The sequence below is a fragment of the Macrobrachium rosenbergii genome, chromosome 22, assembly GCF_040412425.1.
Source record: "Macrobrachium rosenbergii isolate ZJJX-2024 chromosome 22, ASM4041242v1, whole genome shotgun sequence".
NCBI classification, from domain to species: Eukaryota; Metazoa; Arthropoda; class Malacostraca; order Decapoda; family Palaemonidae; genus Macrobrachium; species Macrobrachium rosenbergii.
In genome coordinates, this window is record NC_089762.1 from 19,783,811 (window position 1) to 19,802,775 (window position 18,965).

Genomic DNA, 18,965 nt, shown 5'->3' on the forward strand with positions numbered 1-18,965 from the left:
GAGCATAGCCTGATACCCTTTAATGGTGGAGGAAGACAAATTCCTAGAGTTCCTCAGGTAAAGGAGGAAATCTGCAATCTGTGTCACAGAGGTCTCAGAAGGTGAGACATTGTGATCATGGCACCACTGACAGAAGGCTGGCCACTTGGCCTGGTAGATGAGGCTAGAAGATTTTCGGCTGCATCATGCAATACCCTCTGCAGCTTTCCTTGAAAAACCTTTCACTCTGACAAGCTTACATACAGTCTGAAGGCTGTTAGAGCAAGAGCAGACACCCTCTGAAGTGGGGTTTTCTGAGTAAAGATGGTTTTTGGGGAAGGAGTCTTGGATAATCTACCACCAGCCAAAGAAGATCTGGAAACCACTCCCTCAGGGGCCAAACAGGGCTATGAGGGTCATAGTTGCATTGTGGTGTGTCTGAAACTTGTTTAACACCTCCCTGATCATGCTGAAAGATGGGAAGGCATATAAGTCCAGGTTGGACTTATATGCCCATGCAACAGGATCTGGGGCTGGAGAGGAAAATAGAGGAAGTCAATGGTTCTTGTAGGTGGCAAACAGGTCTATCAATGGCCTGCCCTACAGTCTCCAAAGCTCTAGATGAACCAGGGGATCTAGGAACCACTTGGTTGGGAGGACCTGCTTCAGGCGGCTCAGCTCATCCGCCAACACATTCAACTTCCCCTGGATAAATCGGGTGACCAGAGTCACTCGATTTTGTTCTGCCCACAAGAGTAGTTTTCTTGCTGCCTGGCAGAGAGAAAAGGAGTGGGTGCTGCCTTGTTTGCAGATATATGCTAAGGCCGTGGTATTGTTCGCATGTACCACTACTGTCTTGTTGCAGACCACAGGTGAAAAACTCTGAAGGCCTAGCTAAACTGCTTTCAGTTCTCTCACATTTATATGTAGGCTTTGCTGATCCCAGGTCCAATGGCTATCCGCCAACCCCTAGGACTGTGCAACAGGAGCAGCTGAGGGGGTGACTACCCATGGGCAAACCCCACTGGCCTCCTTTGGACTCTTGATATGTCTTCTCCCAGGTTTAGGAGAGCAGGACAGGGACCTTGGTCTTTTTGAACTGGTGGGACAGATAGCCACCTCCTCCACTGGCACTGCAATCTCACTTGTCACTTTATCCGAGAACACTGTATCCATTATCGTCTTAAGTGACTCTCCTAACTCTCCCAATGTACTTACTACAAGGTTAATTTTCTTATCAAACCTGGATTTGAGACTGGCGATGGCATTAGGGTTGGAAGCAAGGGAGCCAGGCATGGGAGTAGGAGGTTGAATAGTGGGAGGGCAAGGAATAAGAGAAACAGTAGGAATAGCCATAGTAGGGAGAGCAATAGGACTAACTTGTAAACTAGGCTTAGGTGTAGCTTCTACGCTATGAGAATGTCTCTTGGCTCTAAAAGCTACTTTCCCCTTCCCATCTCTCTCTAATTTGTCTAAGTGAGACTCAGAATCTTCTATTTTTACTGTCCCATGAGGAACATTCATTACAAATTTTCTCAATGCTGCATTCTTGCCCCCTACATTTACTGCAGACTGAATGAGGATCATAATGAGCTTTTGTGAGCCTAGTCTTACAGCCTTCGCTGCAACAGCAAATACTCGAACTGCTAGAATCTGACATAATTCAGAAAAAACTAGAGAACTACTCAAAATGTGATAATAAACTATCAATAGCCTGCTGTGCAATCAAAACAAAGTAACTGTACTTCACCAAAGTCCGCAAAGACAACCAAAAGAATAATAAAAAAAGTTGCTGTAAATGGCACCGATGTGTGTACCAAAGCCAGCAGAAACAAACTGAGCTTACCTGCCAGGTTGTTTCCCATATTCCCCGATAGTGGGTGGGGTCTGTCATCTACACAAAAAATAAGAAGTGCTACCGCAAATTTTTTAAAAAGTTGCTGCACGAGTTAGAAACATTAGCTGTGTAACCACTTGGCAAGTTGCTTAACTGAAACTAATTTTTTTTTTTATAAGTGAGGAAGTGATTCCCTCTTGAACATTTTCATTGTAGCTGGTCCACAAGAAGCAAACAGTGACTCAAGTCTTCCATCTGAGGTGAAGTGGAACCCAAACAAATACTCAGCCAGGTGGAACTGGAAGGATTTTCTTCTGAGCAGTCTGAAGGACTGTCTTGGCACAATATGGTTAGTGTAAAGCAATGGATTTGTATTGATAAAATAAACTTTGTTCTTAAAAAAATATGTTTAACTAGGAGCAATACACAACATATTTGATGTTTTGAGTCTATTTAATAACAATTTAATGGAGTACCTTCAGCTTTTCAATGTCATCAAAATCTTCTGATTCACAAGTGTCTACTGAATCACATTTTGCTGGCCTATTTTTGTCATAGACAGACTGGCAGAGCTCCTGAAAGATAAAGAATTGCATAATTAAACCTGAAGGAGCAGAATGCAATCAAGTCTTCCAGTATACAGCATAAAACTTTGTGAGATTATGTTGCACCTGATACCAATTTAATTGTATGTACTTTATTCTTAGTTCTTTTAACAGAGGTGGAAGTGAAATTATAATTATGAATGTGTAATTATAGTCAAGATTTTAAAGTTGATTACAGATCATACATATATAACACGTATTTACTTTTCCAACAGTGACTATCATTTTCATAATTTTACTACAGTATTCATTATCACTAATTAAATATCTACTGAATATCTGTTTAATACATGCTAAATATACATTTTTAAATACAAAATTAATTTTTGTTATACAAACACCACTTTATGACAGCCTTTACAGACACACTCCAAAATGAATAAAAATCCAGTTTGCCATTTGCAAACCCAGACTCGCAAGTCCCTCTATCAGCAGAAAATGGTCATATCAAGTTTTGTATGACTATTCACCATTCAGCAAGCTCTGCAGGGTTGTAAGTAGTGCAAATAACAGTACCTTATAAAGCTGAAGTTTTCTACCATAATAAACATTTTGTTTTTTAAAAATCTGATTTGTTTTGGTATTCAAAACCAATCACCATATGACTCTAACTGGCTATTTCAGGGAAGCTGACCTGCTATTTGAATTTTGAATTTCAGGAAATTGGAACTAATGACCTACTGACTGTGCTTGGGAGTTCTGAGGACTATCAAGAGGGTTATGAAATGGTCCAATACCTTGTTAAAATAACTAAAGCTTGTACTATGAAAAACGACAAATTTTAAAGTAATTTGTATTCTTCCTAACATACAAACCTGAGGCTTTACATTTGGGATTAACTTTCAGCAAGCTGAAAATCCGGCCATTAAAATTTTGCAAGGAGGTTATGGTAACAGTTACCTATGGTAGGGGCAGAAGCACCGCCCACCAAGTCAGTATACATTCAATTCTACGCAGTTTACCTTCTGGGCCAGGTAAGAGAATGAGGGGTGGTAAGAGGTGGGCCCTTAATGTAAAGACCTCAGGTTTGTATGTTAGGAAAAATACAAATTAATCTAAAAATTTGTCACTTGTTCCTACACGAATACAAATCCTGTCTTTACATATGGGAGACTTACTTTTGGAGGGAGGATTCTAAGTAAATCTCTGAAATGAATGATAGTTCGGCTCACCTGGGTAATCTCTTCCTGGTCATGAAAGAGCAAAGGAAGGAGACCATACCTCTGATCTATTGAACAAGAGAGATGTTCAATTGTCAGACTTCTGGGTATTTTGAATTAAAGAAATGTAATATCCTTGATTTGAAAAGGTTTGGATGAAACCAGTGTCGGAGACTATAAAGCTAAGAAAAACCAACTGGTTTGCTCATAGTCAGTCCCTCTCTCCCCTCGCTAGAGAGGGAAGGATTTGCATCTACTAATCCAAATAGAGCTAGATTATAGATAGGATACTCAGTCATCTAGATCACCTGCATGCATGCTAGTCCAGCATGTGATGGCTCGTTCACTGTTCCTTTGCCCACTGGAAGAGGAAGGAAGACAGGAGAAAGGGAGGAGGCCAATCCCACACACACCTTCTTCTTGCAGCCGCACACCTTAAGTGAGATGCAACCTGTCCCTCAAGAGCTGGGTGAACTACATGACTTGTTGAGCATCCACCATAGGATCCAAGGAAAAGGAGTCCAAGGATCTATGGGTAACGTCCCAAGGTAAAAGGAGATGAATGTGATCTGCATGATTACATTCCATCCCAGTAATCAACCGACAGGTTCTTCCCAAATGCGATGGACAGACCGATGCCCCTGGCCTCAAAAGATCTGGACTAAGACGTACTGATGTTCACAAGCAAGTTGAGGGATAGGCTCATTTGATCATCTCACTAGTCAGAGAAATGACAATTTGGACACTGTTTCTCGGCCAACTCGAAGCTAACGACAGAGTCATTGGCATTGGGCTGAAAGTCTAGTCTTTATGGAGGCAACATAGACATCATAATGTCATTGGCACCACAGGATCATAGAAGTGGAATGATCCTTCTCACTGATCACCTTCAAAACATTTAGAATGACGAAAGATGTAAGCTTCCAGATGTAAATGGGCACCAAAGATGTCTTACTATATATTCAAAGGTGCGAGAAGACAACAAAACAGCCCCAACTTCAGTAAGTTGAGAAAGAAGGACTATGATCAAGCTTCCTCAGAGGTTGAACGAATTTCCGGAAGTCAAGATGCCAAGATCAACTGTCCCTATCTCCTGACTTCAGAGAATACATATTGTAATTACATCCATCTTGCTTGGGATGTCTGGTTGGCCACTGTACTGAATGTTCTTCTGTCTGCTTGTATACTTCCACTGCAATAGAGCAGATGAAAGGACACCAAGACCTTTTGTTGACCATGGCACTACTGTGGTGTCGTTGCTATTACACCAAGGAGTGTCCATCTTGGATCTTGAGACTCTTGAAAGTCTAAAAAGAACTGTGATTAAGTTCCAAGAAAGGAAGTGTAGGGGACTGCTGCCCTGTTCAATGTTCCGAAGAATGAAAAATCTCTGGAGGAGGATAGTGTACCCATGGCACTCCCCTTGGTGTCGTTGCTATCAAAGGAGTGCCTATTTGGACACTGAGACTCCTGAAACTGTCTTAAGATCCACATAATATTCTCTCCTTGGGTTGTGGATCAACTGGTAATTACAGCAGCAGCAGCAGCTACTGCTTACATCTCCTACTCATCACAGGATGAGTGTAACTACATCAAGTTGAAAGAAATGGAGCTCTTAGACATCACTTCTTGACTGAGTAGGAACCAAAAACAAGTTGTCGGAACTTAGTTTGGAGGTATTGTTGATCTCCCGACAAATCAGGCAAACCAACAGGAAGTTGTAAGCACAAGACTTGAATCATGGATGCAAAACCAAACTTGTCTGTCTTACATCCATCATCCTGGAATGTCTGGTTGACCACTGTGCTGAGCGTGCCACTGCAAACCCATGCACCCACACCACCAATGGAATGTGTCTGGTTGACTGCTGTGCTGAGTGTGCTACTGCAAACCCATGCACCTGCACTGTCAACTAAGGAGAATGATAAGACACTAGCCCTTCTTGTTACTAAGGAACTACCAAGGTGTCGTTCCTTAACAACACTAAGGAACGCCTATCCTCAGATCCTGAGACTTGGAGATCTAAGATGATCCAGGTTACTGAAGTGCAGATTTGGTCAGGCTAGGCTAGGTTTTAGTTTAGGTTAGGCTAGGTTGGGTTAAGTACCCAACCTAGACCCTTGAAGAAAGGATAACTACCTTCTGGTTGATGCCATGAAGCAAGAAATCCCAGGTAGTTAGGCTAGGCTAAGTACCCAATCAAACCTAACCCAACTTAGTCCCTTGCAGAGTAGGAGAATACCTCCTGGTTGATGCCATTAGACAAGTAGTTCCAGGATATGAAATGCAGGTCTGGTAGATTAGGCTAGAACTAGTCAGGCTAGGCTAAGTTAGGTTAAGTACCCAACTTAATCCAAACCCAACCTAATCTCTTGAAGTGTAGTTGAATGCTCTTCAGTTGATGCTTTGAGGCATGGAGTATCTCTTGGGGGGGGAAGTGTGTACAACACCCCAAGGTTAAGTTCTCACACCTCTCTGAGAGAGGATGGGAAGGAATGGGGAGACCATGTCAAAGACTATGACCTCCCTTTTCACTTCTCATCTTCAAGAATTAGTCTTCGTCCTTGTGCTAAGAAGAAAATTGCAGAAGAGAACACTGAGGTTATTGTACCCAAGGACTAGGCCTGATCCATAAATCTACGGAGCTAGAAAATAATTTCAATTGTGCAAGGAAAAAACCTTGCACAATCAGAACTGATTGAATCCTATTTTGGAAGCTTAGGTCGATATGGTTCTACACAACTTCACTGCAAACAAAACCAACCTGCAGTCAAAAACAAACAGGAGTCCGAAGAAATCCTTACTGATGAACTGTAACTACCTTGGCTCATGGAGTTGAAGGTTAATATTAGTGTAGGAACAATCAAGAGTCTATGTTCGAATGTGAACGATGAAACAGAGATTTCTTCCTACTTGAAAAATGAAGTTTCTGGCTGAATACAATAAAAAGGCTGTCAATTCAGCCATATGGGTCTGATAGAATGAATTCATTCGCTTGGTTGTAGACGTTAAGAAAAGGACATTACAGTAGATACTATGATGAAAATCACAGATGAAGGTCATAACTTATGTTGGAAACATCTGGGAGAATGATCCATTCGTTCGAATTTCACTGGCCGTTTGTTTGGTGAAGTGGATGTTTACTGAAAACGGAGGCTGACTGCTACCGATGAATAAGACCCCACCAACTTCCGTTATGATGGACATAAAAGTTGGCAGAACGATCCCGTTCGCTTGTCTGTAGATGGTATGGTAACATCTGTTGGCCTTTACTACAGTAACGTTTGTTACCAGATGATCCTAATAAAAACACTACAGTAACATCTGTTACCAGATGATCAAGCTAAAAACACATAAGTGATCGAAAGGCATTACACACACGTGCTGTCAATGCACTCGCATTTGGATTGTTGCCTTTCTAGAAGTACAGTACATAATAGTTCTATCAAAGCTCTTCACTTGACAGAATTGAACAAGACAGTGATTGGATGGGAACTGGTGCTTCACATGGCATGAATGTAGGCCATCCCGTTCTCACCCAAACCTTCACGTGAGCGAGGTCGATGGTCTGTTCCTGGACACGCTACCTTGAGACAACTTCCACACCTCCCCATCATATGACAGCTGTGTATTGATATACAGCCATTTTGTCCGTGCTGTCATGTTCATGGCCATGCGAACTCAATTTCTCCTAAGAGAGCGAGAACGTGAGAGATGACGAGATGCTATGGAGCATGGCTGAATGGACGACTGGACTGAACTAACTGCATGTACATGTGTTTTCACCGAAGTGGACGTGCAATAGGACACATTCATGGGAGCTGGAATGATGATCAGAGGGCTTCTCAGGAGAGTGTGAACAGGGAGGGGTTCTGGAATGAGGGAGACTAAGGTCACGGAAGTGCAAGTGATGAGGCGACAATGGCCTAGGCTGGATATATGTCCATGGACGTGCAGAATCTCTCACATCCATCATACAACAACGGGACCCAGAAGGAAATGGCTGAGCTTCCTAAACCTTTCCCACAGAGGATTCCTTAATAGGAGCCTTGGCATCCTTCCTGCGAACATGATCAGGGGGATCGGGGGGAAGACGACACGATAGCGGAACCCAGAAGGAAACGGCTGAACTTCCGAAGCCTTCCCTACACGGGATTCCTTAACAGGTGCCTTGTCATCCTTCCTACGAACATGAACAGGGGGATCGGGGGCAGATGACACTGCTGTAGATTTCCTGATCGCCAATCTTTGCTTGAAGTGAAAGTGATGGACGAGGAACAGCTGGATGTGACACCCCCTAACCAGCGAGACGGCCACAAGCCGGAGTGGGGGAACCAAGGCCATGGTTGGGCGAATACAGGAAAAAAGAGAAGGAAGGCGAAGACGGAGACTTGCAATGCTTCTTCACAACACAGGTGAACTTCTCTGAAAAAGCAATGTCGACTCTGTCAACCACTGCTTCATGAGATCATCAGAAGACAGTTCCTAAGTAAAAGTCACCACTGCAGTAGGGGGACCAAAGCTCTGCAAGGGATACACTGCCGACTGAGCAGGAAAAGTACCACCACCTCAAAAGGGGTTCCAAAGCTCTGAGAGTGATACACTGCTGACAGATCTGGAATCCGGAACCAAAGGTCTATGAAGAGGTAAACAGGTCAGCCGCTGCAGCCGCCAACTCAAAACGCTGGTCAGGGTATATCAAAGGCTGATGTGGCATCAATGGTACAGTCAAGGGGAGAGCAGCAGGGGTGGCAACTGTCCAGTCGGATGACACGAGAAAGAGAGAGGACAGGAAATGGTACTCCTGGAAGGCCTAGAGAAACCCATATACTAGCCATCTTCTGAGCCTCCGAACCTGAAATAGAAATCTCCTGACTCTTCACCTGAAATTTCCAAAGACGAAGCTATGGAAGAATGGGAAGGGGTAAAATCTTCCGAAGGCGAAGAAGCAACTGGAGGAAGATTGGAAAAAGAAGGATCAGAAGGAGACTGAGAAGCAGCAATCGAAGAAGGAGAAAACCCCTTCCAAGATGGTGCCTTCTTTCTCCCTGATGCTTCCTATTGAAAAAAATCCTCTACTGCTCAGGAGGCCAAGAATGACATTCAGAGAGGGGAAGGGAACAAGCCTTCGACTCACATCCCCCAAAAAGACAGGGCAAGAAACGAGACAGGAACCGTAAACAGGAACTCCCACTAATCCAGGAGAGCAAGTTGGGACCAAAAGCACTGTTAAAGATCTTGCGACATCAACCTCTGTGTTAGGGAGAGGGGGGGGGAAAGCTTGCTAGGTTTAGGCAAGAAGTATCCTTGTACAACTGAATATGAAACCCTCACCTGGAAACATGAAAACCTGCCTTGTCTCAATCCTCTCAATTACACATCTGAAAGACTAATACTTTGCTACATTCCAAGAAATTGTGTAGTTGAAAATAAAAAACATTGTTTGTTCATGAAAAGGAATTTAAGAACAAGGAGGACAAGAATGTCGAAGAGGGAAGTTCTCAAACAAAGTTGAGAGATCTCTAAAAATAGAACAGATGGCATCGAGAACTGGAAACTATCCCTCTAACTCTCCACAGTTACATAAATAAAGAAAACAGAATACAGTACGTACACGAAACAAACACCAAGGAGATAAGTGTTGGGTCCGTGTAAATACGAAAAAGTAAGTAAAACAATATATCAGGAGAAAGGCTCCAAAAATACACAGGCTAAAACAAGTCAATATGGTTATGTAGCAAGAATAAGTGAATACTATATATCATTTGCGAGACACAGAAAAACATATTGAAATATTTCAATATACAGTACAGCACTGTATCAATACTGTATATACAAAGTCTACCCAAAAATACAAAACATATTATGAAAACAAATATACAGTATTCAAACACAGAGGAGACAGTCAAACGGCAGGACAGAGATATATACGCATGTCCATACCAGACTGCGGCCAAATGAAAGCTGCATAGAACTGAATGTATACCGGCTTGGTGGGAGGTGCTTCCGCCCCTACCATCGGTAACTGTTACCATAACCTCCTTGTGAAAGTTTAATGGCTGGATTTCCAGCTTGTTAACAGTTAATCCCATATGTAAAGACTGAGGGTTTGTATTTGTGTAGGAACAAACTAGTTTAATTGTGGGCCAAAACATTTACTGAACTCTTCATCTGCTGCTCCTATGTGACCAAGATTAGGAGGAAGAGGAAAGGGTAATAATCAGAAGCATCCTCTCATTCTTGGGAGAGAGTAATAGCAGAATTTTTAGTAAATTCTGTCTAATCTGGCTGAAAGATGAAAAAAAATTGGTTCTCTTCTTTCTAGAAGCTTTGGTCTTACGAAAATATTTCCTGATGGCTCTTACACGCCAAAAGAGGATAACTTCCTAGTTCCCATGATAAGCAGCAAGGATGAAATATATGAAGGTGGAGGATGAGGTTGAGAGAAGGTTGGTTATATCTTTGCCGTGAAACCTGGCACACACATCAAGCCAATACTTGCCTGGTTCTTTGTGAGACACCTCACTGGAGAGAGCAAATATGTAACTCTATTACTGACTTAGCTGTGCTTATGAATGCTATCTTCAGGTTAAGATCCCTTACAAGAGCATCCTCCTGGGGTTTGAACACAGCTAGAAAGCTGTTTTAGCACCAGCAACAAGTCCCAAGGTGGGGCCACAGAGACATGAGCAGGGCTGACCTCTCAAGATATTCGCACATGCAATGGAAGAGCTCAGGTCAATGGTAATTTTGATTTGAGAGCTGACAACTTTCTTGACTGTCTCGAAAAGCCTGGCATAGCCTGGGTTGGAGATAACCTCCAAGGCCTAATGCAAAAAGACTCTCCTGCTGAGGCAATGTATGAAGGCTGAGAAGGCTCAGATTCTGATGATATCCCTGAAAGTGAGCTTGATGGAGGAGCTTCTTCCAGTGCACGAGGGTTCTTGGGGCTAAAGAAGTCTGGGAACCAGACATTGCACAGGGAAGATACTTTGCATTAGTACGTCTGCTTTCCTCTTCAAACCCCTCAGGGAATGCATGCTCCCAGGAGCGACTAGTGCAGCACACAACAACACTGATCTATTAAGTAAGATGTAGAGACAATAAACTCAGGAGTTTATGTCAAGAATGCCATAACATAAAAAAATGATTAAGGTACAGATGAATCTAAAAAGCCAGGAACCTCTCTCAGAGCAGGAACCATCTGTCCTGCTGCTACCACAGGCCCAATATGTTTGAGACTTAGCACCTGTGTCACATCCTTAAAATAAAACTTGTGAACTTTGCTTGGCACTTATACAGTCATGGCATGGAAGTTGCATCAAACTCAAGGTGAAGTTAAGAAGTACAGAAGCTGAAGAGAGCTGTCATAATTTGTAATACTTTACACTTATTTCTTACACGCTCTAAACATAACTGAACCAGAATGAGAAGTGTTTCTGATTACAGTACTTGCTTCTTGATATATCCCTTAGACACAAAAACCTGACGTACCTCCCATGAACTCGCTGACTCTCCAAAAGTACTAAGGCATTGTTCTGACAGGACAAAGAAGGATACAAGAATGACAAAAAAGATAACTAGTCCCAGCAAATCTGTATTTTTTTTCCAAAACATTGGCTGCAAAAATTGGAATGCATCACCTAAACAAGAGAGAGTGGAGTTCACTGACTCACCTCAAAGTTGTAAATGCAGAAGGAAAGCTGGTCTCTAGTATCTTTGGCAAAGGAAAGCCAGAGAAGTGTAAAACTAAAAGCTTGTATGGAGGCTCAGATCCCACACACCAATGACTAGTTAGGACCATCAAAATATCTTAAATCAAGGGTTTTGAGCCCCCAGTGGAACCTTTTTATTGAAAAGATGACATAATTTACAAGGTTCTACTGAAGAATCTAGTACAGTATAGGTGAAGATAGTCAAGTGTGAAAATGTAGCATTTCTAGATTCATCCTTAGGAAGTCCATGAGGAAATTTGACAGAAATACTAGAAGAACCAGGGTGATAGTTGACATATTCTTGGAAACCAAGAGTTGTATCTCACTCTTCTGACCTTCTTGCATGTCAGGAGAACATAGGCTTCCTGGCAATCCCCAGGATACATTAGAGGTTGATGGATCTGAGAGGCCAAAGCAAAATGATTCAGCTGCAACTGTAGCTGTTTGCGACTAGATTCACACAGGGGGTACCCCAGTGCTACTCTACGGCTAAGCATTCATCTGATTAAATGCTGGGGATATTGAAACTACACCATCTCCTACAAGAGTATGCCTCAGGATGATCTCTACTTGACTGGCCTCTGCTCAAGGGAAACGTCACAGCCCAGTGATGCAGGCTCTAAAACCTTGTGCAGCCTTTGATCCTGACACCTTGCCTCTTAAAAAAAAAAAAAAATTCCAATCCAAGAAGTATTGCCTTCAGCTCCACTAGGATCATGTCCTGAAAGCATAATTAGTGGGTTTCTAGCCTCACTTGTACACATCTGTGAAAAGCAGAACTTTGGGGAAGGATAAACTGGTGTAATTTCTGGCCTGTGGTTCTGTGGAAATTAATACCAAAGGAAATTTCTCTGTACATCACCAGAGGAGGTGACTGAGTGGTTGTCATGCTGGGCTGCACCTGTTGACCTGCTTGAAAGGATCTAAATTCTATGAGCCCTTTGGTCCACATGGGATTGCCACATACAGGCAGGAGGATCTTGTCACTGTAGAAACTCCTGCATTAGTGACAAAAACCTCTGGATTCTGTCTGCTGTTGGCACAAGAACATCTGTTTACACATTCAAACTATGTAAGTTGTTCTTGTAGTAGGTCCCAAATACTTTAAATTCCAGCTGACCTTGAAAGTACCCTTTCTTGTGAATAGTTGAAAATGAAAGATAATATAATACCCTTCTTTCTTCTGAATAGGTGAAAATGAAAGATAATATAATACCCTTCCTTCAATGTGTGAAATTTTTAGGTTTATTCCTTTATTCACATTTACAATGGAAAAAACCACAAAACCTATATGAAAGGGAAAATGGTTTCAATTTTCTTAAGAAACTTTCCTGTACTGCCTGAGGTATTGGTATGTCAACATTGCTACTGAAATAAGCAATTATGCTATCAATACTAGATTATGGGTGTCAAATATATATATATCAGCATCAAAATTAACTATATAAATCTAACCAAAATCATTCTCAAAGGCTTAGACAGTACTCTTCTTGCATTCTGACCTTGTAATACAGTATATGAAGTGCAACAGAAATTTAAGCAAGCAATTTTCCTACCAAAAGACTATTGTTTCAAGTGGACATTTTTGTAAGTAATCACCCTAATTACAGCTTCTTCCTTGCTTATACAGTGGTTTTTTCACCACAGTAGGGATCACCACCTCCTTCGATAATGAAGGAAAAAGTATGAACACATACTACTACTTATCTAATAGTTAAACCTATACTCCCGATATCATAATTAACACACAATAGAACATAAGACATAAAGGTTTATATTATGCTAGTTATACTGATGGTTCCAAATCATCAGGAGCAGGAATAGCTGCCATTTCACCTAATGAAACATGTTAATTCTCTTTGTCAGATCAAAAACAATCATTACTGTCAGTTTCTAAAGAACTTCATAGCCCATTTCTTCTGATAAGAACAAAATGAAATAAATCTAATTTGCTTTAATATATGGCATTATTCAAAGCAAAACTGAGTTCCATGTTGAAGTAATTTCATCTTGCCTCTGAAATGGTCGCATACGCGTGACCCAAGAACATTTGATAAAAAGTTCAAATGACCCGTTTTCAATATGCAGAGAATGCCGGTTCACACTGACAGATAAACCTATTTCATGTAAATGTAGAAATTTTTACCAACAACAGCCTAGATCTGGAAACAAATAAGTTGAGAAAAGTTTGTCAGAATCTTCATATACTTCAGGCTTTCCAATCAATAAATTCTTAATAAAATGACATTTTTATAATAAAATAAAGTTTTATATATACTTACCAAATAATTACATAGCTATTGTTTCTACTTTGCACGGCAGCTCAAAATTCAAAATTCACGGTAGCGCTCTTTTGTTTTGGGTGTAGGTATACTGCCCCGCCCACTTTCAGGGAAGAATAGGTACAACGTAGCTAAAGAGTTCAATTCGTTTGTGTTCTATGTCCATGAGAGGGGAGGAGGGAGGGCTCTGATCATGTAATTATTTGATAAGTATATATAAAACTGTATTTTCTTATAGAAATGTCATTTTTATATAAGTAACTTACCAAATAATTACAGAGCTGAATCCCACATTGATTGGAGGTGGGATGAATGGACATATACTACCCCAAAAAAACTCTGATATGGAGAAGAATTTGGAATAGAAAGTTAGCTAGCATTTTGAAATGTTTGTTGTAACCTTACCTGGTGAGGGAGCAACAGCAGACAGGTACTGCCTCTGGTCGAAGCTCCTCTCGGTAGAGCCAAGGGTCGCCTCTACTTAAGTGGGTGCTTGCAACGTACGAGGTTATCGCGGGTTGCCAAAGCTTACAATCCAAAAAAGGACGCATAAATAATGTGTATATGCCCTGGCCCTGGGTGCAGTACAACAGAAAACAAAGACCAGATAAAAAATAACCTACACCACAACAAAATTTTAATTAAAACCATAAAAACACGGATTGGTGACACTCACAACTCAGTACTCACCAGACTTCCCAAGAAGTGCAACTATCCTTATTCAAGGAGAGTGGATAGAGGAAAAGAAGGAGTTCCTCCTATCCTTCATCCCACAATACCATGCCAGCTGTGAAGAACAGGCATAAAGTACTGCATTTTTCGTACTATATACAGTTTCGATATCCTGTAGGTAGAACATGGCAAACACTGACTTGCACCTCCAATATGTTGATTGCAAGATTGAAGAGAGAGACAGAATACGTCTGAATGCCAAGAACGTAGCCACAGCTCTTATTTCATGAGCTTTTACTTTACATGAGGGTAGTAAATCGTCCTGAACCCCCAAATGTGCTTCCAAAATCACAGATTTTAAAAAGAATGTTAATGCATTCTTGGACAATGGACAACTGGGGTCTTTCACGGGACACCAAAGATTTGAGGAAGAACCTCTGAGACTTTTGGTTCTTTCTAGGTATACTCTTAAGGCTCTTACAGGACAGAGGACTTTCTCTTGATTGGATGGACAAAGAACTTCAGGCAGGCTCTTGATTGAAAAGGAACAAGGCCAAGGGTTAGTCGGGTCCTCATTCTTGGCCAAGAAACCCAAAATCAGTGAGTATATAGCATTGCCTTGAGAAAAGCCTACCCTTTTATCGATGGCGTGTAGCTCACTAGCTCTCCTAGCTGTAGCTAATGCCATCAAGAATAAGGTCTTGTTTGTTAGATTCCTAAGTGAGGATGACTCCAAAGGTTCAAACAGCAGTCCTGACAGCAGTTTAAGGACAATGTCCAAGTTCTAAGCAACTTCCGAAGGTTTTGCTTGCTTACTAGTACTAAAAAACTTCACTAAATCACTGATGTCTTGATTTGAAGACAGGCCCACTTCTCTATGTTTGAATACAGAACTCAACGTTGCTCTGTAACCCTTGATGGTAGATGTTGCAAGTCCTTTCGAGGTTCTAAGATGGAACAGAAAATCTGTGATCTGGGCCACAGATGTCTGAGAAGAGGAGATATTTCGCTCCCGGCACCACTTCCGAAAAACTGTTCACTTGGCTTGGTAGACTGCAGCAAAAGATCATTGCCTACACTTAGCAATAATCTCTGCAGCCTTCCTTGAAAATCCTTTCACTCTGACAAGCTCCCTGACAGTCTGAAGCCTGTCAGAGCGAGAGTGGATAACCCTAGATGGAATCTGTGAAGGTGCGGCTGTTTGAGAAGGCTTCTCCTCTGAGGAAGTAGCCTTGGGAAGTCCGTCGGTAGACTTAGGAGATCTGGGAACCACTCCTTGTACAGCCAAAAAGGAGCAACTAGGGTCATCGACACATTGCTGTGTGTGTTGAACTTTTCAATATGGCCCTTGCCATGCTGAAGGGAGGGAAGGCGTAAAGGTCGAGGTCCGACCAGTCCTGAAGCATGGCATCCATCGCCCATGCCTGCGGATCCGGAGCCGGGGAACAATACAAAGGAAGACGATGGTTCCTCGGTATCGCAAACAGGTCTATCGACGGCTTTCCCCACAGCTTCCACAGGTCGGTGAACACCTGTGGATTGAGTGTCCACTCTGTTGGTAGAACCTGTTTGCCACGACTACATTCGTCCGCCAGGACATTCACTATCCATTGAATGAAGAGGGTCACCACTTGGGTCTCGCTGCTTAGTGACCACAGAAGAAATTCCTTGGTTGCTTCGTAGAGAGAAAAAGAATGAGTCCCTCCTTGGTTCTTGATGTAAGCCAGAGCGGTCATGCTGTCCAAATGGACAGCCACTGTCTTGTTGAAAGTCTGCCTTGCAAAATGCTGAAGTGCAACATGAATAGCCTTTATTTCTTTTACATTGATGTGCAGGTTTCTTTCGGTTGGAGACCACGTTCCTGAAACCTCCATACCATTGAGAAGAGCTCCCCAACCCAGATTCGAAGCGTCTGAGTATAACGTTAGGTTGGGGTTCATTGGAGCCAGAGAATTTCCTGTCACAAAACCTGTCCTTCACCAGCCACCACCGAAGGTCCTCTTCGATCTCGGGAGTGATGTTGAAGACGAACAAATCTGGGAACGACTTCCTTTGCCAATTGGCCTTAAGGTAAAATTGCAGCTCACTTGTGTGTAGCAGGAGCAGGAGGAGCAAGCTATGAAGTCTTGGACTTTTCTGAGACAATTTAGGATCCTTTGTTGGGACGGAAAAGCCCGAAAACTCAGAGTCTATCACTATCCCCAAATATAGAATAGACTGAGTTGGGACTAGCTGAGACTTCTTGAAATTTATTAAAAGTCCTAGATCTTGAGCAAGTCGAAGTGTTTTCTGCAGGTCCTCCGTGCACTGAGATCTCGAGGGAGAGTGTAGGAGCCAGTCGTCAAGGTACAGAGAGATGTTTATCCCCATGAGATGTACCATTTCGTTAGGGGAGCAAGTACTCGAGTAAAAACTTGAAGGGCCATGGAGAGTCTGAAGCACAGTGCCTGAAACTGAAAGACTCTGTCCTGGAACATGAATCTCGGATGCTTCCTGGAATCTGGGTGAACTGGAACGTGGAAGTACGCATCCTGCATGTCAATCGTGACCATCTAGTCCCCCTGGTGGATGGCTGACAGTACCAACTGGCTCGTCTCCATTCTGAACTTTGTTGTTTGAACGCAGAGGTTCAGAGCACTGACGTCCAGGACAGGTCTCCATCCTCCCGATGACTTGGGAACCATGAAGAGGCGGTTGCAGAACCCTTCGTGTCTACATCCTCGACTACTCCCAAGGCTTTCTTCTCTAGCAGAGCTGACACTTCCCGAAATAGGGCCGAAAACCTCTCTAAGCCTACTGAACAGGCCGTTAAGCTGATGGGAGAGATTACTAAGGGCGGTTTCTCCCTGAAAGGGATTACATAACCCTCTTTCAAGACCTTCAGCACCCAAGGCTCCACATTCCTGTTCTTCCACTCGGTCCATAAATGAAAAAGTCTTGCTCCCACTGGAACATGGAGGACAGACAACTCACTTTCGAGGTGCTGTCTTGTTGACAGGTTTCTTGGCGGGTCTGGAAGCTCGAAAGGGCTGTTGTTGCAAAGACAAAGATGACCTAGCAGATGTGGTAGTTGCGGGAACCTAGTCCTTTTGGTAGACTGAGCGAGAAGGTCCTGCGTCAATTTCTTCTGGAGCTCTACTGATACATGTTCCAGGGTGTCCTGCAGGAATCAACTGTTCTTGTCTAGGGGGACAAAAAGAAGAGAAGAACGCTGAGAAGGGGTGACGCCCTTTGCTGTAAACAAGCACCACAAATCCCGTTTCTTAAGGACTCCTGTGGTGAAGATGGTCGCCAACTCTTGTGCTCCATCTCTTACAGCTCTATCAGCACTAGCCAGAACTCCCAGCAAGTCCAATGTGAAGTTTTCTTGAAGAGTTGTGCAGTCTTCTTAGTGAGAGCCCCAACCGTCCAATCCAGAAAACTGAAGATCTCGAAGACTTTAAAGATGTCTTTAATTAGATGGTCCAATTCCAATGCAGTAAAGAGAATTCTGGCTGAGGAGAAAGCACAGCGACGTGAAGCATCTACGATACTGGAAAAGTCCCGTTGAGAGGAGGCAGAAACTCCCAAGGACGGCGCTTCTCCAGTTGCATACGACAGATGCTTCTGCTGTATCAAACAAGAGGGCAGTGTACAGAAAACTGCTTTCCCGACAACTCTCTTTTCTGATGACCAGCCATCAATATGGGTGAAAGCTTTCCTCAAAGATGAAGACAAAACCATACGAGGCAGCCTGGCAGTACCTGGAGGTTGTCGCATCAAGAAGGCTGACCTTGGTGACGAAGGGACGGTTGGAGAGAGGAACGAAGGGTAGTAGATCAGGAAATACCTGAGCAGCGCCGAGTAGTCCAATGTAGGTTGTCCCTTTTCTAGTGGTTCCTCGGAGGAGGAAATGGGTGATCCTGGTGGATCTGTGGGTTCTTGAACTTCTGGAGCTGGTTTCTGAAGAAGAATCAGAACTTTGTCTAGTTGGAGTTGAAGCGGCACCAACGAAGGATCTTGAACAATTGAGAGAAACTCACCTGAAGAATCAGGTACTGGAAGCTCTCCTTGCGGGACTGAGTACTTGCTGGAAGGTGGATGAACTTCAAGGGAAGCGCCCACAGACACTGGACGCTCGGACACTGGGCGCCCACTTGCTGTCGAAGCAGACACCAAACCTTTTGAAGCCACTACACTCTTAGCAGACACTGGGCGAACAAATCATGGGCCCTTGGCGATTTGACGTCCAAACACTGAACAATCATACACAGGATCTTCCAATTCAGAACGATTAGATACTGGGCGCCCACAAACTGGAAAGGCAGACACTGAACACTCATGCAATGGACGCTCGGACGAAGTGCGCTCATACGATGGGCACTCAGACACGGGGCGCTCAAGAGATGAGAGCTCGGTCACTGAACGATCTTCTAGTGAGCGCTTATACACAACACTATCAGACTCCGGGTGCTCGGACACTTTGCGACGATGAACGGGACTGACATACACTCTTTTGGGGTTGGAACGCATGTTAGAAACTGAATGGGCGCAAGAGTCTTTCACTGGCAACTCCCAAAAACTGCACGAAGGGAGAGGGCTACATTCCCTCTCTAAAGCTCGCTTACGAGACGGGGGCGAATCAATTTCCAACAAAGCGCCCAGCCTTTTCAATGGCCTAGAAACTTTCGTAAAATGATCACTGCACTTGTTGGTTCTGAGAATCTGAATCACTA

At 43.0% G+C, this 18,965-nt stretch overlaps 1 protein-coding gene across 7 annotated transcripts in view; it reads right to left on the minus strand.

Moving 5' to 3' along the window:
- LOC136850611 (GDP-D-glucose phosphorylase 1-like) overlaps window positions 1-18,965 on the minus strand; it is a 243,843-nt gene that overhangs the window by 192,772 nt on the left and 32,106 nt on the right. For all 7 annotated transcript variants that reach the window (XR_010856667.1, XM_067124295.1, XM_067124294.1 and 4 more), the window contains exon 6: window positions 2,293-2,391. Coding sequence is in view for 3 of the 7 variants with exons in the window: in XM_067124301.1 (XP_066980402.1) it covers window positions 2,293-2,391 (99 nt within the window). In the remaining 4 variants the exon portion in view is untranslated. The remainder of the gene's footprint in view (window positions 1-2,292; window positions 2,392-18,965) is intronic.